Source organism: Capricornis sumatraensis, chromosome 18, assembly GCF_032405125.1.
Source record: "Capricornis sumatraensis isolate serow.1 chromosome 18, serow.2, whole genome shotgun sequence".
Classification (NCBI taxonomy): domain Eukaryota; kingdom Metazoa; phylum Chordata; class Mammalia; order Artiodactyla; family Bovidae; genus Capricornis; species Capricornis sumatraensis.
The window spans coordinates 45,775,793-45,797,994 of record NC_091086.1 but is presented as its reverse complement, the minus strand read 5'-3'; the positions used below and the strand labels follow the sequence as shown (position 1 = coordinate 45,797,994).

General features: G+C 42.6%; 1 protein-coding gene across 3 annotated transcripts in view; it reads right to left on the bottom strand.

The window, feature by feature from the left end:
• Window positions 1-11,330, bottom strand: part of AGXT2 (alanine--glyoxylate aminotransferase 2) — a 44,963-nt gene extending 33,633 nt beyond the window's left edge. For 2 of the 3 annotated variants that reach the window (XM_068990557.1, XM_068990558.1), the window contains exons 1-3: window positions 11,193-11,330; window positions 4,407-4,495; window positions 3,114-3,298 (exon numbers count right to left, since the gene is read on the bottom strand). In XM_068990557.1, the coding sequence (XP_068846658.1) occupies window positions 3,114-3,298; window positions 4,407-4,495; window positions 11,193-11,280 (362 nt within the window). In that variant the 5' untranslated portion in view covers window positions 11,281-11,330. The remainder of the gene's footprint in view (window positions 1-3,113; window positions 3,299-4,406; window positions 4,496-11,192) is intronic. The other variant, XM_068990559.1, reaches the window with a different exon arrangement.
• Window positions 11,331-22,202: the final 10,872 nt, after the last annotated feature.

Genomic DNA, 22,202 nt, shown 5'->3' with positions numbered 1-22,202 from the left:
GTGGGTTGCCATTTCCTTCTCCAATGCATGAAAGTGAAAAGTGAAAGGGAAGTCGCTCATTCGTGTCCGACTCTTAGCGACCCCATGGACTGCAGCCCACCAGGCTCCTCCATCCATGGGATTTTCGGTGGAGTGGGATGCCATTGCCTTCCCTGAAAGAGGGAACTAAAGGTATATAAATATGTGAGACCTGACTTGGAATGCCTTGAAAAGACAGGCCAAGGTGTGTGAACTTGTTCCAAAGAAGAGAAATGGCTGAAGTCTTTTATCAATAATTGATACACACACACACACACACACACAAATCAGTTCAGTGGTTAAACAATTTTGAGGAATACCAGATCAAATTCTTTACTGCAGGACTTATCAGTACCTTTAATAGGCTAATGTGCCCTGTGTCTCCCCAGGAGGGAGAGATGGAGTTTAGTGTGTTTCCCAACCTTATTTTCTAATGGAACCCTTTAACAATGAACCTCTCCTGTGATCAGTGTCCCACAGATTTCACTTCAGAGAATTGTGGATTATTAATAACCTCTTACGTGGAAGAGACACTTGACAAAAGCATTCTTTAGCGAAATAAATCTGAGAGCCACATGAAGGTAGGAGGGAAGACTGGAATTGGTGAGGCCAGTTACCTGGAAGGCATGGTAGCCTTCCAGGTGTGGGGGGAGCAGAACTAGGACACTGGGACCTCCTGAGAGGGGCTAGTAGGGAAAGGCATTTCAGTGGAGGGAAACTAGATCTTGGTATCAGGTTGGTTATATAGAGTGAAAGGCAGAAAAGGGCCCAAGATGACTTTAGTATTCTTTCCTGTGATAGCGGGGGAAACCCCAGGGTTGGTTGAGAAGCACAACCAGTCTTGTTTTAACTACCCAGCTCCTAGCAAGGACTTACCCAGAGGAGGTGGCTCATATGTGCTCCTTGAATAAATGAATATGTGACTAGAAACAGTTTTGTGGGAAGCACAGTGGATTTGGTCTTTGTAATGTCGATTTGCAGCTGATGGTGGAGTATCATGGGCAGGGGGTATCCTGGAGGCTGAGGGAGACATGGGGCATCTTACTGCCCACGTTGGGTGTCTTAGACATGTTATCATAGCTTGGTGAGGAGCCGAGGCTGAAAGGCTGGGTGAGGCTGCTGAAATGTAGCAACTAAGTGAGAAAAGGTGGGGAGATGGGGTGAGACCAGTTCTGTGGGGGAAATAACAAGAGAAGAAGGGAGTATAGAGAGAAGAGGGGAGGGCTCAGCAAAGAGCTGGAAACACCCAGAGTTAGGGGGTCAGAGGGATGAGGTGAATGGTCAGTGGGTGACCAGGAGAGGCACCAAGGTCATGGGAGCCAGTGGGAGGGGTTCATTCACAGGCACCATGTTGCACGTAATTGGGAGGATTCAATGTGACTGTTTAAAAATGCTCTCTACTTCATTTTTTCTTTACTTCTTTCATGCATGTTTATCTTATGTTTTAAAATGTATCTGAAATTTATTTTTCACACTCCTCAGAACGTGGTATGGGACTGTGTGTATGTACTGTGCCTGACTGTGACTCTATGGACCATAGCCCTCCAGGCTCCTCCATCCATGGGATTCTGCAGGCAAGAATACTGGAGTGGGTAGTTGTTTCCTACTTCAGGGGATCTTTCTGACCCAGGGATCGAACCTGTGTCTGTTTCATCTCCTGAATTGGCAGACGGGTTCTTTACCACTAGCGCCACCTGGGAAGCCCTTCGTTTGGGACTAGTTCCTCCTGAAGATGCAGACAGCTGAGGGAGGAACAGGTGAGGGCTGGACCTGGGAGTATAACTCCCTCCTCACGGACTTACAGGTGCTCATGGAAAAGACCTTTCACCCTCTCTTGCACAGAAGGGCCCACACCTTATTTAGACTTGCTGCTTTATTTTTGCCCCATGTACTATGAGTTTTATTGATCAGATTATTAAAGGCAAGCCAGAATAGATCTTAAAATGAGATGGCTGCACTCAAACAAAAAGGACCGCAGAGGGACCTGCCCAGGGTGTCCGCATGTGGGCTGATGATCAGAATCACAGAAAATCTCAAGATTAATGCAGTCATCCACTTGTGGTGTAAATTGTCAGCTCCGGTTACATCGTCTTCTTATCACCCTTTCTTTCCTCTTCCATTGCACAGAGTTGATAAAGAAGAGTTATAGAACGGACTTTTGGACTCTGAGGGAGAGGGAGAGGGTGGGATGATTTGGGAGAATGGTATTGAAACATGTATACTATCATGTAAGAAACGAAGTGCCAGTCTATGTTCAATACAGGATACAGGATGCTTGGGGCTGGCGCATGGGGATGATCCAGAGAGATGATATGGGGTGGGAGGTGGGAGGGGGATTCAGGATTGGGAGCTTGTATACACCCGTGGTGGATTCATGTCAATGTATGGCAAAACCAATACAGTATGGTAAAAAGAAGAGTTGGATTAGAAGTGATTTCTCATCTCTCATCATCTCTTATCCCCACTCCCCCACCTGCCCTGTGTACTCTGAGAATACCAGGTTTTCCCTTCTTCTCTGCCCTTTCCTCTTCTGCCCTCCTTCTCTGGGCATCCCTGGTGGCTCAGTGGTAAAGAATTTGCCTGCAAGGCAGGAGACCCAGGTTCGATCCCTGGGTCGGGAAGATCCCCTGGAGAAGGGAATGGCTACCCACTCCAGCATTCTTGCCTGGAGAATTCCATGGACAGAGAAGCCTGGCAGGCTATAGTCCATGCGGTTGTACAGAGTTGGACACAACTGAGTGACAAACACTTTCACTTTCACTGCCCTTTCCTCAGTGCGTGCCCTCTCTTTGAAAAGCTATAGCTGCTATTGAGGAGAAACACACACACAGCCATACTCCAGTCACATGGTACACATCCCATTGCATGTACCATGAGGATGACAAAATCTTACATTGTTAAGAAAAGGCAAAGCATGGTGCGAAGATTTTTGTTGTTGTTACCCAGAAAATAGGAAGGAGCACGATAGCCACAAACTGCCATGTGCCTAAAGAGAGAGAGTTTTTCACTGAGGTTCTGAGTCACTAACGTGATCCCTAGCCTGTTTTCCATATATATCTTGGGGTGAAAAATCTAGAAATTTTAAGGATACTCACGGGTGGCAGTGACCAACACTGACAGTGACAATCCCAGAAAAGAAATCCAGGTATCTGTTTCCCTCATGATCAAAGAGCCACTCCATGTGTCCCTGGTGGAGCAACAGGGGCTCTGGGAAATAGGCTGTGTGCATAGGAGAGAGATGTTGCTTATGGACCTCCAGGACTCGGCTATAGGCCAGGGACTGTAAGTAGACAAGAGTTAAGTGCTTAGCATCGTCCTTACCCCCACATTGCTTACAGATCAACAGCAGGTCCACACAGCAGCGCCTGGGCTCCCCACTGACCTCACTCACCAGGGTGACTCTTTGCCCAGGGACCTCCTTGCAAGATACACCCAGAGCCTTCCTCTCAAGTGGAGGAAATTATTCATGTGGCCCTTTGATCCTTTTCCACATCAAACATGAAGACCCCATTGACTGCAGCCTACCAGGTTCCATGGGATTTTCCAGGCAAGAGTACCGGAGTGGGTTGCCATTACCTTCTCCGAAACATGAAGGAGGCTGGAATTTTCTACCTCTCCATAGAAAGCCTTGGCTTTGAGTTGATTTTAGCTGTGAAAAAAGAGACTGAAATAAATGTCTGAAGTATCATGTTTTTTTTCCTCTAATTTCTTTTTTTTTTGGCGGATTAAAAAAACGGAGTGCTTGTAGTGTTCATGACTTTAATCATAAAGCTTCTGTCCTATCGTTCTCGTCTCTGTGGGTCCCTCCTGACTTTATCGATTCTACAGTTTCTAACTTACGAATGTCATGTAGAATGAAGGGCGGGGGGTGGTTGGAGAGAGAAAGAGAAAGAGCGAAAGAGAAAGAGAGGAAAGGAGAGAGAATGAGTCCAATATTTATTGCGTGACTGCAAAATGAGAATGACACTTTGTGATGGCGAACTCAGGAAGGTCAGATCAGGCACTGACAGATGGGATGGAATGAAATGTGCGCCATCACATGCGTGGCCTGTGTATTTCTTCTTGTGTCTACATGTACACCTGTATCCCTGTGATACATGTATGGCCATGGACAGTCTCCTCCTTGTACTCTCTGTCTCCCTCTGCTTTGTCTCCCCATCTCTGCCTCTCGCTGTCTTTCTCTCTCTCTCTCTCACACACACACTTCATACAATACCACCAAGTCGGGTAAGAGAGTTTGGAGGCTCCCACTGACTTGAAGGCTGCGGTATCTGAGATAGCTCAGTGGCAGGCAAGGCCGTCTGTGGGTCTTTCTTGAGGAAACAGTTACCTTGGCCCTCCTGAGAAGAACTGCCTCACTGGAGTTCTCCTAAAACCTCGATGCTTACCTGGTATCTTTCGGGTGTGAAGTCACATGGCGGCATGCTGGGCTTTGTATGAAGGCCGCACCTGGTCACAGATGTCCAGAAAGCACCGGCTGAAAGCGGAGTGGGTTAATGTCCTCAACTAAGCATCACACAGGCCTGTTCGTAGAAATGACCTGTCGTCACTCAAATCAAAGTCCTGAGGGCAATTTTATTTCTTAGTTTTGAGAAAATCATTTAAATTTTAGTTTGGATTTAAAACTGAGTTATCTTTTTTTTTTTTTTTTTAAACAAACAGCTCAGAAAGAGTTTATTACAAGGCAGCCAGGCAAGGAGAATGAGTCTCAGAAGTGCCTCCCCAAAGGTGAAGGGGTTGGGGTGCTTATGGTGCCAGCAGAGTGGTCTGAGATGTGGGGGAAGGCAACTGGAGGTAGGGAAAGAGGCGAGGTGATGGGTGTTCTGCCTGGGAACATCACAGTTACAAATGCCTAAGCGTAATTGATTTACTTCCAGCAGAAACTAACACAACATTGTAAATTGATTTGTCCAGCAGAAACTAATACAACATTGTAAAGCAATTATATTCCAATAAAATAAATAAATAGCAAAACAAAAACCCAAAGTGGAGGCTCTGAGCATGATCAGAGGATGGAATTTTCTGGCCTCCGATGTCACCAAGCCAGTGTCCAGACACCTGCACAGGCCACAGACTGAGGTACCTTAATAATTAACTTTTTCTTTTTTTGGCCATGCACTGAGGTTTGCAGGATCTTAGTTCCCTGACCAGGAATTGACCCCAGGCCCTTAGCAGGGAAAAGGCAGAGTTCTAACCACTGCCTAGTCAGGGAATTCCCAATGATGAATTTTCTTAAACAACAAGGTCCTACTGCATAGCACAGGGAACTGTATTTAATATCCTATGATAAACCACAATGGGAAAGAATATGAGAAAGAATGCATATATATGTATGTATAGCTGAATCACCTGCTGTATAGCAGAAACGAACACAAGATTGTAAATCAACTATATTTCAATAAAATAAAAAATAAAAAATAATGAATTTCTGGATGAAAAAAGAGTTCCTCTCGAATCTGAGGGAAGGCACGGAAGTTACTGGGGAAAGTCATGGTTTCTCCCGCCTTGGTCCCTCACAAACTTGGGAGGCTCTTCCCTCTGCCGCCATACTGTAAGGAAGGCAATTCTCTGCTCAGCTCAAACTTCCCTCAGGGCCGGAGGGTTGCTGGAGTACATCCTCTTTGTTAATGGAGGTGCTTTCTAAGCTTTGGGCTGCCTAGTCCCTGAATCCCAGTGCCAATCCCAGTTCCAATCCCAGTTTCTGGTACTGCATTGGCTCTCAATAAACAAGGAATGAATGGCTGTTGACTATTGTTGGGGAGGACAAAAAAGGGGTGCTAGGCCTTGGACTATAATAATACATACATGCAAAGAGACTTAGAAGACAAAACCTTCTTGTAAAACACAACTCAAAGTCCAGGAAAACACAAGATAAACTGGAGCCAGAGGAATCACTTAATATTCGGAGCTAGAAGGAAGCTGAGGTGTTTTTTTTTTTTTGCTTTTGGTCAAGATGCTCATTTTATAGATGTAGAAGCCACCCTACAGTGGTGAATTAATTTAAGATCACCAAGCCAGTTAGCTACAGAAGAAGAACAAAACTTTGAGTTTCTGACTCCCAGCCTGGTACCATTTTGCTCATTCACTGGCTACCTCCACCCTCATTTTCCGTCACAGATTTTGACCCCTCTATATAGCAGGGGATGGAATAATAGAATCAGAGAACACTGGAGCTGAAAGAGATGTCTAGAAACTTTATAAGTACTCTTGGAAAAGAATGCTGCTAATTTTGAGGTTCAAAGTCAGTATAGAGATAATTTTACAGGTGGAGAGAGCTTGGCAAATGATTTGTCTTGTTCAGCATGAAAGTTTGAATCCAAGGATGAAATGTTGGAGTTTTGTGTGGCTATGGGGTCATCATCCTGAGAAACACAATGAACAATTGTGTTTCTAAATGAGCTGGAAAGTAATGACTCTGAATATGTTTTCTTTCTTTCATGAAAGTCATTCACTTTTCTGCTCTAAATAGTCATGATTGCCCTTAATTTAGAAGCAAATGGCTTTGGCTATCCATACATAGAAATGACCCAAAAATAAAACTAAGTTTTCTGAGAATTTCACCTTTTGAAAAGCTTTTCATTGTGTCTCTCTACATTAGTTACTCTTCTGAAATGGGGAAAAAATTCTGAGTGTTTCTAAAAATTCAAGCTCTCTTCAATCCTGCAGTCTCATTTTCCTATCTGTAGAATTGAAGCTACCCACCGAGGAGACTGAAAGGTCTCTTGACTCCAAAGCTACAGGAAATTATGAAAGTGGTCTGGAGAGGAAAATAAGGGGAGTTGGAAAAATTCGATAAAGAAAACTTGAATTTTAAGTGGTCAAGGTAGGTATATTCAATCATTCATCTGTTTATTCACCAAATTCATGGGAATATGATGGTGAAATGAGGGCTCAAAATGAAATTCATAGAATTCTGCTCTCAGGAAGGAAGAGAGAAGGAAGAAAGATTAGTTATCAAGTAGGAAAAATTATGTCAACAAGTAAAATAAGTCTAAATAACATCTCATATTTATATGTGGAATCCAAACAATAAAACAAGTGAATAACTATATTAATAACAAAAAAGAAACCAACTCACAGATATAGAGAACAAACTGGGGTTACCAGTTGTGAGAAGGATGGGGGGAGGGGCAAGACATGGGTAAGAGATTAAAAGGTATAATTACTCTGCATAACTTCCCTGGTGGCTCAGATGGTAAAGTGTCTGCCTACAATGTGGGAGACCCAGGGTTGGGAAGATCTCTGGGTTGGGAAGATCCTCTGGAGAAGGAAATGGCAACCCACTCCAGTACTCTTGCCTGGAAAATCCCATGAATGGAGGAGTGTGGTAGGCTACAGTCCATGGGGTCGCAAAGAGTTGGACATGACTGGGCGACTTCACTTTCACTATGTATAAAATAAGTAAGGCATAAGAATATATTGTATAGCACAGGGCATATAGCCGATATTTTATAATTATTTAAATAGAATATAGTTTATAAAAATATTGAATCACTATTTGTATGCATGAAACTAAGCTGTTTGTACTTTAATGAAAAAAGAAAAAAATGTAGATAACATCTTAAAACAGCTAAAAATCTCTCTTGCTAAACAACCCAAACTCAACAAAAACAGAAAATACAATAATCAGTGGACAAAAAGAAGCAAAATGCTTCTGTTTTCATTATTTACTAGAAAAAACCTAAATATATTGTTAATTAATTGCCTGCGTTCTCTATTCAAAATAACCTGTGTTTTGAGGATGCCATAGATTTGAAGTTTAATAAAGCTTCTCTGAGACTCCTGGAAATTGTGCACATGAGGACTTCCAGGTGAAAATTCTAGGGGAAATTCTCTTTGTAGTGATAAAAAGTTTTCTAATATTCACAACCAGCTTTCAACACAGAGTGGAAATTTATCAAGAGCTTGTGATTCTTTCAAATGAAAAAAAAAAATTGAAAATATAAAAAAAAAACATTTGAAAATATACAATGCTCTTACTTGGTAGAATATTAAAGAAGTTTATTAAAGTGCTAATGACACCTTATTTCTGCATAGCATGTTAAGTCACTTTAAAAAAGTTGTCGGGAGGGGGAATGGATTGGGAGACTGGGATTGACAGATGTACACTCTTGTGTATAAAATAGGTAACTAACGAGAACCTACTGTGGAGTGCAGGGAACTCTACTCAGTGCTCTGTGGCGACCTAAATGTGAATGAAATCCAAAAGAGAGGGGATGTACATGTATCATTGATCCACTTTGCTGTACAGCAGAAACTAACATGATATTGTAAAGCAACTATATTCCAATAAAAAAACAAAAACTGAAATATCTTTAATTAAAAATTCAAAACCAAAACAAACTTATCACTTTGGGTGTCTCATTTGATACTTGGCATAGCCAATGGGTTTAGAAAGGAAGATATTATCACTCACCTTAGAGCTGAGGACATGATTAAAAGTGAGGTGTTTGCAGTTTTGAGCCACCCCTCACCACCCTGTTGATCCTTACAAACACCTCCATACCCTTCCAATAAATGTTCTTTTGCTTAAAGTGAACCGGGGCCAGTTGACGTTGTTCACTAGCAAGAGCTCTGCCTGATTCTGAGGCTGGTGACTCTTGTCCTTCCTTTTGGCACTTTTGGGGGCAAGCCTAGTCTGAGCCCCTCCTAGCCTTCTGTTGGGCTTAGATCAGTCCACAGATGGCAGAAAGGATGGTCTGGTGGTGTAGGTGGAACACCTACTTTTAGGCTAATTTGAGTGATTTTCTTAGGAAAGACTTTGCTGGAGGCTTGGGAAGTTTCTCAGCTGGAAATGGGGGTTATGTGCAATTAATTTGCTCTCCTATGCACCCCTCCTTGTGGGAGAGAAGGCAGATGGTAGCAAAATGGTATGTTTGAGTGTATACCCACTTGCCTGAAATATGTTATGCATTCAATAATTTGTGTGTGTGTGTGTGTGTGTGTGTGTGCTCAGTTGTGTTGGACTCTTTGCGAGCCCATGGATTGTAGCTCACCAGGCTTTTCTGTTCATGGGATTCTCCAGGCAAGAATGCTGGAGTGGGTTGCCATTTCCTCCTCCAGGGGATTTTCCCAACCCAGGGATCGAACCTGAGTCTCTTGTATCTCCTGCACTGGCAGATGAATTCCTTACCACAAGCGCCAATTTAGCTAACTAGTAAAAAAGGCACAGCTAAGATATTTTCTATACTCTTGCATCCAAAAAACAAATTGCTTCTGTAACTTTGTGGATATAGTTAGCTTAAAGTGATTGTGCCCGTCAAACAGAGGCAAGGCTGAATATTGCGTGCACACGTATATTGCACAATATACATGTAGGTGTTACATAAGGATTGTGACACTTTTTTTTTTTTTTTGCACATCTGGCAATACTTACACCAGGTGATCTTTCTATCTAACATGAACCCTGTCTCCCCTCCCCTCATTGTATTTTTCTATCCCCTCACCATAATTTATAGCCCATATCTCTACTGGATATTTTAAAAATATATTTATGCATTTTTCTGTTTATCCTCAGTCTCCCCCACTGAGACGCATAAGGGCTAAGGTTTTGTTTTGCTCACTGTGGCTTGGTTTAAGCACAGGGGTAAGTGCTCAATTACTTATTGACTAAATGTCTATTTGTAGAAGCCAGCAGGTCCATAAGAAGGGTGTGTTCAATAAGTGTGTGCTTGGATGAACAAACAAGCAGGCAGGTATTTAAGACTAGTAGGTAAGAAAGTGGAAATCAAGCACCAAAGTGTTTTGAAAAGCCAGGTAGAGTAGGACACCCATGTCTATGTGTTGTGGGTTTTTGCAAGACGACTTCCCTGCAGTGCCCTTGGTGGAAGAATCTCCGCTGAGTTGATCAAGATCTCTAGGCACCGAGCCTCACCTGGTCCCACCCCCAGCCCAGCTCCACAACCCTCAGGGATGGAGTAGAAGAGGGGAAGGGCCAGCAGAGACAGTATTTCCTCTTGCTTTGTCAACAACTGGTCCTTTTAGGATAGTGTCTTCTTTACCGAGTATGAGACTCTGGGTGTAACTCTAGCTCCTTCTCAGAAAATGATGGAGTTAAATAGTGTTCTGGCAAAGGACCCATGACTGGGGGAAAAGAGAAATCCAAACAGGACTGGAAGAAGAGTGGTTTAGAAAGGGCCTGGTGGAATCACTCTGACTTTGGAGTCAAACAGACCTGGCTTTGAATCTCAAGTTGTCATGCCCACGTTTCTGCCTTTGATCAAACTTTTAAATGATCCTTTATCCTTCTGTCTCATCTGTGAAATGGGACAATAGTATTCCCTAATAAGTTTGGTTGAAGATGAGAGCACCAGATATATATTAAGTTTCAAAGAATCACAGCTGTTAAGGGGGAAGAAAGCAAATGGAAGAGGAAGGCAGGAGAGAGGAAAAGGAAAGATGTGGAGAAAATGAAGATAAAAATGATCATCATAGGGCAATGGAAAAGGGTCCCCTTTGTTCAGGGCCTGTGGGGCATGGGGTCTTGCTATGTCTCATCAATGAGATATATGATGCTTGCTTATGCTCACATCTCATCAGAGGGATTAGTGAGGAGGTGGTGGGGTCCTAGTGAAACAAGATATGTGTGAAAATCAGGAATACATGAAGCTACCACCAGATCTGGCCACCCCAGGTCTGTTCCTGCTGGAGAAAAAGGAGAGTCTGCGTGGAAGAACAGGTTCACAGTCTAGTCCTGGCTTAGGTGGCTTTGGGTAAAGCCACTTAAGGCTTTACCTAAGGCTTTTCTCTGAGGCTTAGTTTCCCTGTTGGTAATTGAGGGGGGGGGGTACCACCTTCTAGGGGGATGCCAGAAATTTGTGAGGATGCTTTATGTCTTTTAAAGTAGTTATCCTCAAGCATCTGTATACTACAGTTAATACTTCATTATTTGAGTTACTTTCTTTTATTTCTTCTTTATGTTTCTGCAAATATTTTTAGTTTAAAATTGTGTCTAGTCTGATTTTATTACCCATGAATTTCATTTTGGGATGAAAGGATGCATTACCAAATATTAAACATGAGAAGGGGGCACTGGGTTTGACAAGGTGGGGTCTAGCCCACGTCTTAGATGATCTGTGTGGAATTCCAGAATCTCAGGCAACAAGCTCCAGAACTCAGCCCTTCTGCTCTCACTAACCCTTCCACTGACCCACATCCCCCTGGTTTCCACTCACCGTTAAGGGAAAAGCACGTCTTGGGGGTCCAGAGAGAGAAGGTTTTCAGGTGCAAAGCTCTCAGCAAATGTCTCCAGGCTCCTGTCATTTCTCCCAGTCAGGAAGCAAGTCCCCACAGAAGCAGGAGCAACTAAACCTGTGCTTCCCACGGAGCAAGGACTCAACTGCTCACTGACCAGCTGGACTTTGAGATTAGGAAGGAAGGGGAGGAGCTCCAGAGGGGAGTTGTGGAGGGATTACTGCCTTCACTTCCGGGGGGCCGCAGAGCTTCTGTGGTTGGCAACAGTGCCTGAAGGGGAGAGAAAGGGCAAAGGAAAGAGGGAGAGGGAAGGAGAGAGGGAGGGAGAGAGAAAATAGGAGGCAGGTAGGCAAAGCAAAAGTCTTCTGGACTTTTTTAATTGAAGGATAATCGCTATACAGTATTGTGTTGGTTTCTGCCATACATCAACATGAGTCAGCCATAGGTGTACATATGTCCCCTCCATCTGGAACCTCCCCCCACCCCCAACTCCCACAGCATCCTACCCCTCTGGTTCTCCTGGACTATTTTGTTAGTTTTGTGTCCCATGAAGGTCTCTTTGGATGAACATCTCTCTGCAGAAGGGTGATGATGTGTATGGGAGAAGGGCCAGGATATAGTTGCAAGGGTCAGAGACTTAGAAAGGAAACAGTGAAAAAGAGAAAGAAGGAAGATATGCATGAAATGAGCAGGTAAAGACATTGCTGTTGGTGTGGGGGGTCTTGAGGAAGACAGGAGGGACTAATGGGGAAGAGGGTGGTCCATGGGAAAGCAGAGGAGCATCGAATAGCTAGGGAAGGCCCTGGACTGCTGCCTTAGGTATCAGAATAGTGCAAGAAGTTGAGAGCTGAGGAGTTAGGGGGCTTTATTTTTACTATGCTTTAATTTCTTAAATTCCTATTCGTCACTCCTGCCTCTCCTGCACCCTTAACCTCCATAAGTAACTATTCTGTGTGTTTAATGTATACCTTTTTCTTGATAAGTACTCTTGTAAAGGGCTTCCAGTGACTCAGCAGTAAATAATCCACCTGCGATATAGGAGACCCCAGTTTGATCCCTGGGTTGGGAAGATCCCCTGGAGAAGGAAATGGCAACCCATTCCGGAATTCTTGTCTGGAGAATCCTATGGACAGAAGAGCCTGGTGAGCTATAGTCCATATGGTCACAGAGTTAGACATGACTAAGTGATAAAACAACAACAAATTCTTGTAAAATGTGTATTGTTTGGGGTGAACGCATTTTTAATTTATGTAAATATGCGTACTTATTTTTTTTCCACTCAGAGCCATGCTTTTCAAATCCATCCAGGTTGCTGTGAATAGACTTCTTCCAGCAGCTCTGGAGTGGGTGCCTGTGGAGTAGGGCAGTGCCTAAGTGGGGAGAGTGACAAAGGCAGCTGGAGCTGGGACAGTAAGGGGGTGTTGGTGTGGAAGTGGCTCCTGTTAATGGAAGGCAAGGAGGGACAGAAGAAAGAGGCAGGTCTCTCCACAGTGGTAAGTGGCAGATTTCATAAGCTAGGGAACTTACTTATGAGGCTTGTCTTTGGAGAGTAGATCTTTGCATCCCATCCACCGGAATCTCAAAATGTGTTTTTAAAATAATTTTATTGATTTAATTTCTGTCTGGCTGTGCTGAGTCTCTGTTGCTGCATGGACTTTTCTCTAGTTGCGGCAAGCAGGGGCTACTCTCGAGCTGTGGTGTGCAGGCTCTAGGGTGCTCAGGCTTCAGTAGCTGTAGCAAGTGAGCTCAGTAGTTGCGGTTCTCAGGCTCTAGAGCACAGGCTCAATAGTCATGGTGCACAGGTTTAGTTGCTCCGTGAATGTGGCATCTTCCCAGAACAGGGATTGAAGCTGTGTCTCCTGCATTGGCAGGTGGATTCTTTACCACTGAGTCACCAGGGAAGCCCCTTAAAATTTTATATAGACGCCTTAAGTGAGGTCAGTCAGGTACACTGTCCAGTAATGTACACGTTACTCTCTCAAGCCTGCATCCTTGGACCAGTTCCTGCTGTGTGAATGATGGGCAGAACACACACGCCAAGGACAGAAGAGGGGGCAAGGAGTCTCTGAGTGCCTGGATCCAGCTCTTGGCTCAACCAGTGGTCACATCCTTTCCATCTCCTCCTTCAAGAAGAGTGAGGTTGGGGAAATACCATATAGGGTGGACGTCTCGAGTCACCTTTCACAGAGGACCCACTGGCTTGACCACATCCTCCACAAACATCTGGGAAACAATCTTTTTATCCCAGATGCCCAGGAGAGGTGAGGGTACCAGGTAAGCACAGAAACTGTTTTAAATTCAATGTAAATTGCCCACTTTTGTGTGAGTTCCCAGCTCCCAGCCCCATTCTGCTTTGGGGGTTTGGAGAAGATGATTATGCAGTCTGGCTTGTCAACTACCATGGGACTGACCCACGTCAATGAGGCCAGTTGCAACATAGCCTCTCACTGGGCTGCCTAAGCTGTCACACTGTTGAACTGAGGTGAGAAAACATTGAGTTCCTGAAGTCTGGCACATGACCTCAACTCCACTGGGCTGTGATCTATTTTGCTTCTGTGAACACTGCAGACTGTAAACTCCTTTGATCTGAGATTTTTTGGGGGCTTTAAGTTTAAAGATTATTAAGGTGAGAGGTACCCATCTGGGGCTGCCTAGGGTGGGGAAGCAGAGCATGGCACTCGGAATTATTTCACAGTGAGCACTTGTACCTTCATTATTCAAAAGGAAAGACATTTATTTTGATTACCATAATACAATATATGCTCTCTGTGAAAACAGAAAAAATTTGTTCTCATGTGTGTACCTGTGTATACACAATTTTTTTCATAAACTGCTTATAGTCAACAATATAGCTTTTTGTTTAAAATAAAGATCTGAGTCATCATTCCTAATTCTTTCAAAGTATTCTGTGATATGTTTTATTTAATTTTGGAAAATTCTTGGCCATTGTTACTTCAGTATTTCTTCCCAGTTCTCTCTTCTTCTGGTGTTTTAATTATACACATATTGCATCTTTTGAAATTGTCCCAAAGTTCTTGGAGGTTCTTTTTTCCCCCACTCTATTTTAATCTGGGAAGTTTCCCTTATCCATCTTCAGAGTTCACTGATCATTTCCTCAGCTGTGTTCAGTCTACTGATGAGCCAAAGACACTTAAAATTTTTGTTGTTATGCATTTTTCATTTCTAGCATTTCCTTTCAATTCTTTCTTGCAGTTTCTATCTGCTTTCTTTACCCATCTGATATTACATAGTGTCTGCCTTTCCCATTAGGACATTGAACATATTAATCATAATTATTTTAAAGTTGTCTGATAACTCCAATATTGGCGTCATAGTTGAGTCTGATTCTGATGCTCAATTTGTCTCTTCAGATTATTTTTTTCCTCTATCATTTTAGCATCCCTGGAAACTTTTAAATGAAAGATAGACGTGCTGTATTAGGTCACAGGACCTGAGGTAAACAAGTTTTTACTGTGAGGTTTTATGTTAATCTGGTAGAAGCTGGGATGTGTTTGTTTTCTGTAGCTGTACGTGCCAGAGGATTCAAATTGCTCTAGTGTCCTTGTTTTGTCCCCTGTGATTTTAGGGCTTCCTTCTCTTTAAATAGAGCCAAGGCAGCTCTTTCAGCTATAATCCTCTGTTATTACATTTGTCGCTCAGTCATGTCTGACTTTTTGCCACCCCGTGTGCTGTAGCCCTCCAGGCTTCCCTGGCCATGGAACTCTCCAGGAAAGCATACTGGAATGGGTAGCCATTCCCTTCTCCAGAGGATCTTCCTGACCCAGGGATCAAAACCTGGTCTCCTGCATTGCAAGCAGATTCTTTACCATTTGAGCCACTAGGAAACTGGAGCCCTAAAATCTTATGATTGGATCTCAGTCTTTTAGTGGACCTATGTCTCTGAGCTGGGTGATCGTCACAAGTATTTATCTATGAATTTTCAGTAAGTATAAACTAAAAAAATAAAAAAAATCTGCCCTCTACTCCCTTCCCTGGCTTCAGTTTTCCCAGTCTGTTTCCTTGAAGCCCTTATTCCTTTTCACTATGTTCTTTATTTTCTCCCTTAGGTGAGGTAGGAAGCATAGGGGTGGCTGGAGCACTTTGCCAACTGATACAGGGCTCCTGCAGAGTATGCCCTGGAGAACAGATCTGTGTTAAGGTGAAGTCTCTGTGCATATCTCGTGATGATTACTCTTCTTCCCCAGCCAAGGGCTTCCCTGGTGGCTCAGACAGTAAAGAATCTGCCTGCAATGTGGGAGACCTGGGTTCAATACCTGGGTCAGGAAGATCCCTTAGAGAAGGTCATGGTAATCCACTCCAGTATTCCTGCCTAGAGAATCCCATGGACAGAGGAGCCTGGTGAGATACAGACCATGAGGTTGCAAAGAGTCAGATACGACTGAGCAACTAACATATTCACTTTTTCCCCAGCCAAAGGGACCTTCACCATAAAAATCTAGTGGTGTTTCTGTACTGTAGGTGATGCCCAGAAAATTAAGGATCCTCTTAAAACTCTGGCAAACAGGGAGTTTCTCACTCTCATGCTAGTCCACACTCAGCCTCTAGCAATTTTTCAACATTGCTGTTTTGTGTTTCTACCAGTTGTGGCTTCAGATTAAGAAGGTCTTGACTGTGACTTTGAAGACTTGCCTGTATTTCTAGATTTCAGAGTGACATTTCTCTCTGCAATCTCACTTCTCCAATGCGTTCAAGAAAAGCCATTGGTTTTCAGTTTCTTGTAAAAATGAGAGTGACATCTTCCAAGCCCTTTACATGTTGGAGAAGCTGGAAGTCTCCATATATTTTACTTAGTGAGTTCCTATAGATGGACAGCTATATTTTCTCCAGCATCCTAGGGCATAGAACTTTGTGCACTAGAATAACTGTTTTTTTTTTTTTTTTTTACTTTGGATAAATGCCTGAAGAGAAATTTCTAGGTCAAAATGTATATATGTTTTAAATGCACTCCAGTGAAATGACATCGACTTGTCATTTAACTAACATGACACAAAACTGTTTTCCAAAATGTTGGGTCTTTTGACTTTTATAGCAAGAGTGATAGCCACTGAATCTGAAAACTAGGATGAGGAGGAAACATTAGGTTCCCTTCAGATCTAGGAGTGGCTCAGACAGTGAAGACTCTGCCTGTAAAGCAAGAGACCCGGGTTGGATCCCTGAGTATTCCATCCCACTCCAGTATTCTTGTCTGGGGAAGCCCATGGGCAGAGGAGCCTGGTGGGCTACAGTCTTTGTGGTCACAAAGAGTTGGACATGACTACATTTTCAGATGTAGGAGGCACTTGAAATAACACTCTAAGATCTTCTTCTAGGTTCAGAGGTAAAATGAATATTATATAGAAATTATCATTGAATTATAAAGGATGTTAAGAGACATTTGCTCTGGTTCTTTTTGTTCTCTCTTTAAGCAGATCAGGTATAATTTTCTTCATTTTATATAAGACCAGAGAAGATGAGGAACTTCCCATGACTGGTAAATAGGAGTATCAGGACATCAGTCAAGGGACTTGCCATCTATAGTTTCCACATAGTGAATTACTTTTAAGATACAGAATATATTTCATCAGTTAGGAAAATGTTGAAATTTCTTCTTGAAAAAGATAATTGAGAAATGAGGAAACATGGAAATTCTGTTGTCATGTTAATAATTATAGGGTCTTTTAAATTTGTACACAGGTTTACTAATGATTTATCAGTTAAATCTTGAGTGAACTTTGCTCTTTGATCCCAATTCTTCTGCCAGTAACAGCAGGGTCTGTAAGATAACAGCTTTTCCAAAGTGATCTTTTCCCTCTCCTCATTTAGGAGTGCCAGATTGAAGGAAAGGGAAACGTTTTGGAAGAATTTCGGAAAAAATCCAATTTACATGAAACCTCCAATGACAGATACTCTGTTCATAGTGAATGGACTCTGAATGAGGGTGTGTGCAGGTGTTGAGACTGAGGGGCAGAGTTGGCAGGTGTGTCGGGAAGAAGAACTGCATGGAAATGAGGCTCAGACATGGTAACCCTTAGAGTTTCAGGCAACACTGATTTTCTTGAAAAAAGGTGCAAAGTCCTTCAATTTAATTATTAGGATGAACTCTTTGAGCAAGGCTCATGTGGAATTACTAGAGTTAATATTTTTTAAAGTCAGTCTGGTAAGACTTGGGGACACAATACTTACCTCAGCCTTCGCATTAGATTATGGTCCCCAGGAGAGCGGAGAGCAGAAAGCATGTTTCTAATGCTTCCTAAATCCTAGCACCATGCTTGGCACACAAGGCTCATCGTGTTCAACAATGCATATGGTCGAATGACTGACAGACCACTTAATTGAGGGAGTGTTAAGAGGAGGATGAAAGGTATAATTTGTTAGGAAGACTGAATATTTGAATGTATATATACCTAATAATGGCCTCCAAATATATAAAGCAAAAAATGACAGAATTACAAGGAGAAAGAAGAATTTCCATAATCCTACAAGATTTTAACTTATTTACTAAATACCTCAGAAAATTATATCTTAAGCAGCACAAAAGATGACTCTCATAAATGCAAAATTCTTAAATAAAATGTTAGCAAACTGAGGCAGCAAAGTTTGCAAAAAATGCATCATGACCAAGTAGAATTCATTCCAAGAATGTGAGGGTAATTTAACACTGAAATGTTTTCTCTAAATAAATTCTCTATAATAATTTGCATATTAACTAACAGAGAAAAGACAGTTGTTTCAGTGAAGTTAAGTGAAGTAAAAGTTGCTCAGTTGTGTCCAACTCTTTGTGACCCCATGGACTATACAATTAACGGAATTCTCCAGGTTAGAATACTGGAGCGGGTAGCCATACCCTCTTCCAAGGGATCTTCCCAACCCAGGGATTGAACCCAGGTCTCCTGCATTGCAAGAGGATTCTTTACCAGCTGAGCCACCAGGGAAGCCTTATGTAGAAAAAAATTTGAGAGAGCCTTCAGCAGCAATTTAAGATAAAAATTATTATTAGCAAACAAGGAATAGAAAGGAGCTTCCTTAACATGGCCAAAAGTATCTGCAAAAATGGATATTGCACTTAATGGTGAAATTTTAGTAGCACTTTCTTTAATGTCAGGATCAAGAAGGAATGTCCATTATTCTCTTTCTATTCATTTCTGTACTGGTAATCCAACCCCAAGAAATAGGTTAGGAAAAAGAAATACAATTTTTCAGGGTAAGGAAAGGAGAAAACACAGTTATTACTTTCTGATGATGTAGTTGTAAAAATGGAAAATCCAAGAAAACCTACAAATTGAAAGGAGTAATAATTGGAATTCAATAAGGCGGCTGGGAGGAGCAACCCTGCCCCCGAGGCCAGGGGTAGTGACCGGGAGGAGCCACACCACGTCCAAGGAGTGGTGGCTTCGTGGGCACAGGAGGGCCTAGAGGAGCTATCCCACGTTGAAGGTCAGGAAGGGTAGTGGTGAGGAGATACCCCTCATCCAAGGTAAGGAGCAGCGGCTGTGCTTTGCTGAAGCAGCCGTGAAGAGATACCCCATGCCCAAGGTAAGAGAAACTCAAGTAAGATGGTAGGTGTTGAAAGAGGGCATCAGAGGGCAGACACATTGAAACCATACTCACAGAAAATTAGTCAATCTAATCACACTAGGACCACAGCCTTGTTGAACTCAATGAAACTAAGCCATGCCCGCAGGGAAACCCAAGATGGGTGGGTCATGCTGGAGAGGTCTGACAGAATGTGGTCCGCTGGAGAAGGGAATGGCAAACCACTTCAGTATTTTTGCTTTGAGAACCCCATGAACAGTATGAAAAGGCAAAATGATAGGATAGTGAAAGAGGAACTCCCCAGGTCAGTAGGTCCCCAATATGCTACTGGAGATCAGTGGAGAAATAACTCCAGAAAGAATGAAGGGATGGAGCCAAAGCGAAAACAATGCACAGCTGTGGATGTGACTGGAGATAGAAGCAAGGGCCTATGCTGTAAAGAGCAATATTGCATAGGAACTTGGAATGTCAGGTCCATGAATCAAGGCAAATTGGAAGTGGTCAAACAAGAGATGGCAAGAGTGAACGTTGACATTCTAGGAATCAGCAAACTAAAATGGACCGGAATGGGTGAATTTAACTCAGATGACCATTATATCTACTACTGTGGGCAGGAATCCCTCAGAAGAAATGGAGTAGCCATCATGGTCAACAAGAGAGTCTGAAATGGAGTACTTGGATGCAATCTCAAAAACGACAGAATAATCTCTGTTCATTTCCAAGGCAAATCATTCAATATCACAGTAATCCAAGTCTATGCCTCAATCAGTAACGCTGAAGAAGCTGAAGTTGAACGGTTCTATGAAGACTTACAAGACCTTTTAGAACTAACACCCAAAAAAGATGTCCTTTTCATTATAGGGGACTGGAATGCAAAAGTAGGAAGTCAAGAAACACCTGGAGTAACAGGCAAATTTAGCCGTGAAATGCAGAATGAAGCAAGGCAAAGACTAATAGAGTTTTGCCAAGAAAATGCACTGGTCATAGCAAACACCCTCTTCCAACAACACAAGAGAAGACTCTACACATGGATATCACCAGATGGTCAACACCAAAATCAGACTGATTATATTCTTTGCAGCCAAAGATGGAGAAGCTCTATACAGTCAACAAAAACAAGACCAGGAGCTGACTGTGGCTCAGATCATGAACTCCTTATTACCAAATTCAGACTGAAATTGAAGAAAGTAGGGAAAACCACTAGACCATTCAGGTACGACCTAAATCAAATCCCTTATGATTATACAGTAGAAGTGAGAAATAGATTTAAGGGCCTAGATCTGATAGATAGAGTGCCTGATGAACTATGGAATGAGGTTCGCGACATTGTACAGGAGACAGGGATCAAGACCATCCCCATGGAAAAGAAATGCAAAAAAGCAAAATGGCTGTCTGCGGAGGCCTTACAGATAGCTGTGAAAAGAAGAGATGTGAAAAGCAAAGGAGAAAAGGAAAGATATAAGCATCTGAATGCAGAGTTCCAAAGAATAGCAAGAAGAGATAAGAAAGCCTTCTTCAGCGATCAATGCAAAGAAATAGAGGAAAACAACAGAATGGGAAAGACTAGAGATCTCTTCAAGAAAATCAGAGATACCAAGGGAACATTTCATGCAAAGATGGGCTCGATAAAGGACAGAAATGGTATAGACCTAACAGAAGCAGAAGATATTAAGAAGAGGTGGCAAGAATACACAGAAGAACTGTACAAAAAAGAGACTCATGACCCAGATAATCACGATGGTGTGATCACTCACCTAGAGCCAGACATCCTGGAATGTGAAGTCAAGTGGGCCTTAGAAAGCATCACTATGAACAAAGGTGGTGGAGGTGATGGAATTCCAGTTGAGCTGTTTCGAATCCTGAAAGATGATGCTGTGAAAGTGCTGTGCTCAATATGCCAGCAAATTTGGAAAGCTCAGCGTGGCCACAGGACTGGAAAAGGTCAGTTTTCATTCCAATCCCAAAGAAAGGCAATGCCAAAGAATGCTCAAACTACCACACAATTGCACGCATCTCAAGTGCTAGTAAAGTAATGCTCAAAATTCTCCAAGCCAAGCTTCAGCAATACATGAACCGTGTACTTCCTGATGTTCAAGCTGGTTTTAGACAAGGCAGAGGAACCAGAGATCAAATTGCCAACATCCACTGGATCATGGAAAAAGCAAGAGAGTTCCAGAAAAACATCTATTTCTGCTTTATTGACTATGCCAAAGCCTTGGACTGTGTTCCACAATAAACTGGAAAACTCTGAAAGAGATGGGAATACCAGACCACATGACCTCTTCTTGAGAAACCTATATGCAGGTCAGGAAGCAACAGTTAGAACTAGACATGGAACAACAGACTGGTTCCAAATAGGAAAAGGAGTATGTCGAGGGTGTATGTTGTCACCCTGCTTATTTAACTTATATGCAGAGTACATCATGAGAAATGCTGGACGGGAAGAAACACAAGCTGGACTCAAGATTGCCAGGAGAAATATCAATAACCTCAGATATGCAGATGATACCACCCTTATGGCAGAAAGTGAAGAGGAACTAAAAAGCCTCTTGATGAAAATGAAAGAGGAGAGTGAAAAAGTTGGCTTAAAGCTCAACATTCAGAAAACAAAGATCATGGCATCTGGTCCCATCACTTCATGGGAAGTAGATGGGGAAACAGTGGAAACAGTGTCAGACTTTATTTTTGGGGGCTCCAAAATCACTGCAGATGGTGACTACAGCCATGAAATTAAAAGACGCTTACTCCTTGGAAGAAAAGTTATGACCAACCTAGATAGTATATTCAAAAGCAGAGACATTACTTTGGCAACAAAGGTCCATCTAGTCAAGGCTATGGTTTTTCTAGTGGTCATGTATGGATGTGAGAGTTGGACTGTGAAGAAGGCTGAGAGCTGAAGAATTGATGCTTTTGAACTGTGGTGTTGGAGAAGACTCTTGAGAGTCCCTTGGACTACAAGGAGATCCAACCAGTCCATTCTGAAGGAGATCAGCCCTGGGATTTCTTCAGAAGGAATGATGCTGAAGCTGAAACTCCAGTACTTTGGACACCTCATGCGAAGAGTTGACTCATTGGAAAAGACTCTGATGCTGGGAGGGATTAGGGGCAGGAGGAGAAGGGGACGACCGAGGATGAGATGGCTGGATGGCATCACCGACTCGATGGACGTGAGTCTGAGTGAATTCTGGGAGTTGGTGATGGACAAGGAGGCCTGGTGTGCTGTGATTCATGGGGTTGCAAACAGACGGACATGACTGAGTGACTGAACTGAACTGAACTGAAGGTTTCAGGATATAGGATCAATATAAAAATTCAGTGGTTTCTATATATAAGCAACAAACACTTAGAATAAGATAATTTTTAAAAAGATATGATTTACAAAAGCAACAAAATATTATGGTGCCTAGGAATGAATATAGTAAAACACATGTAGACATTAATGAAGAATAGTGTAAAGC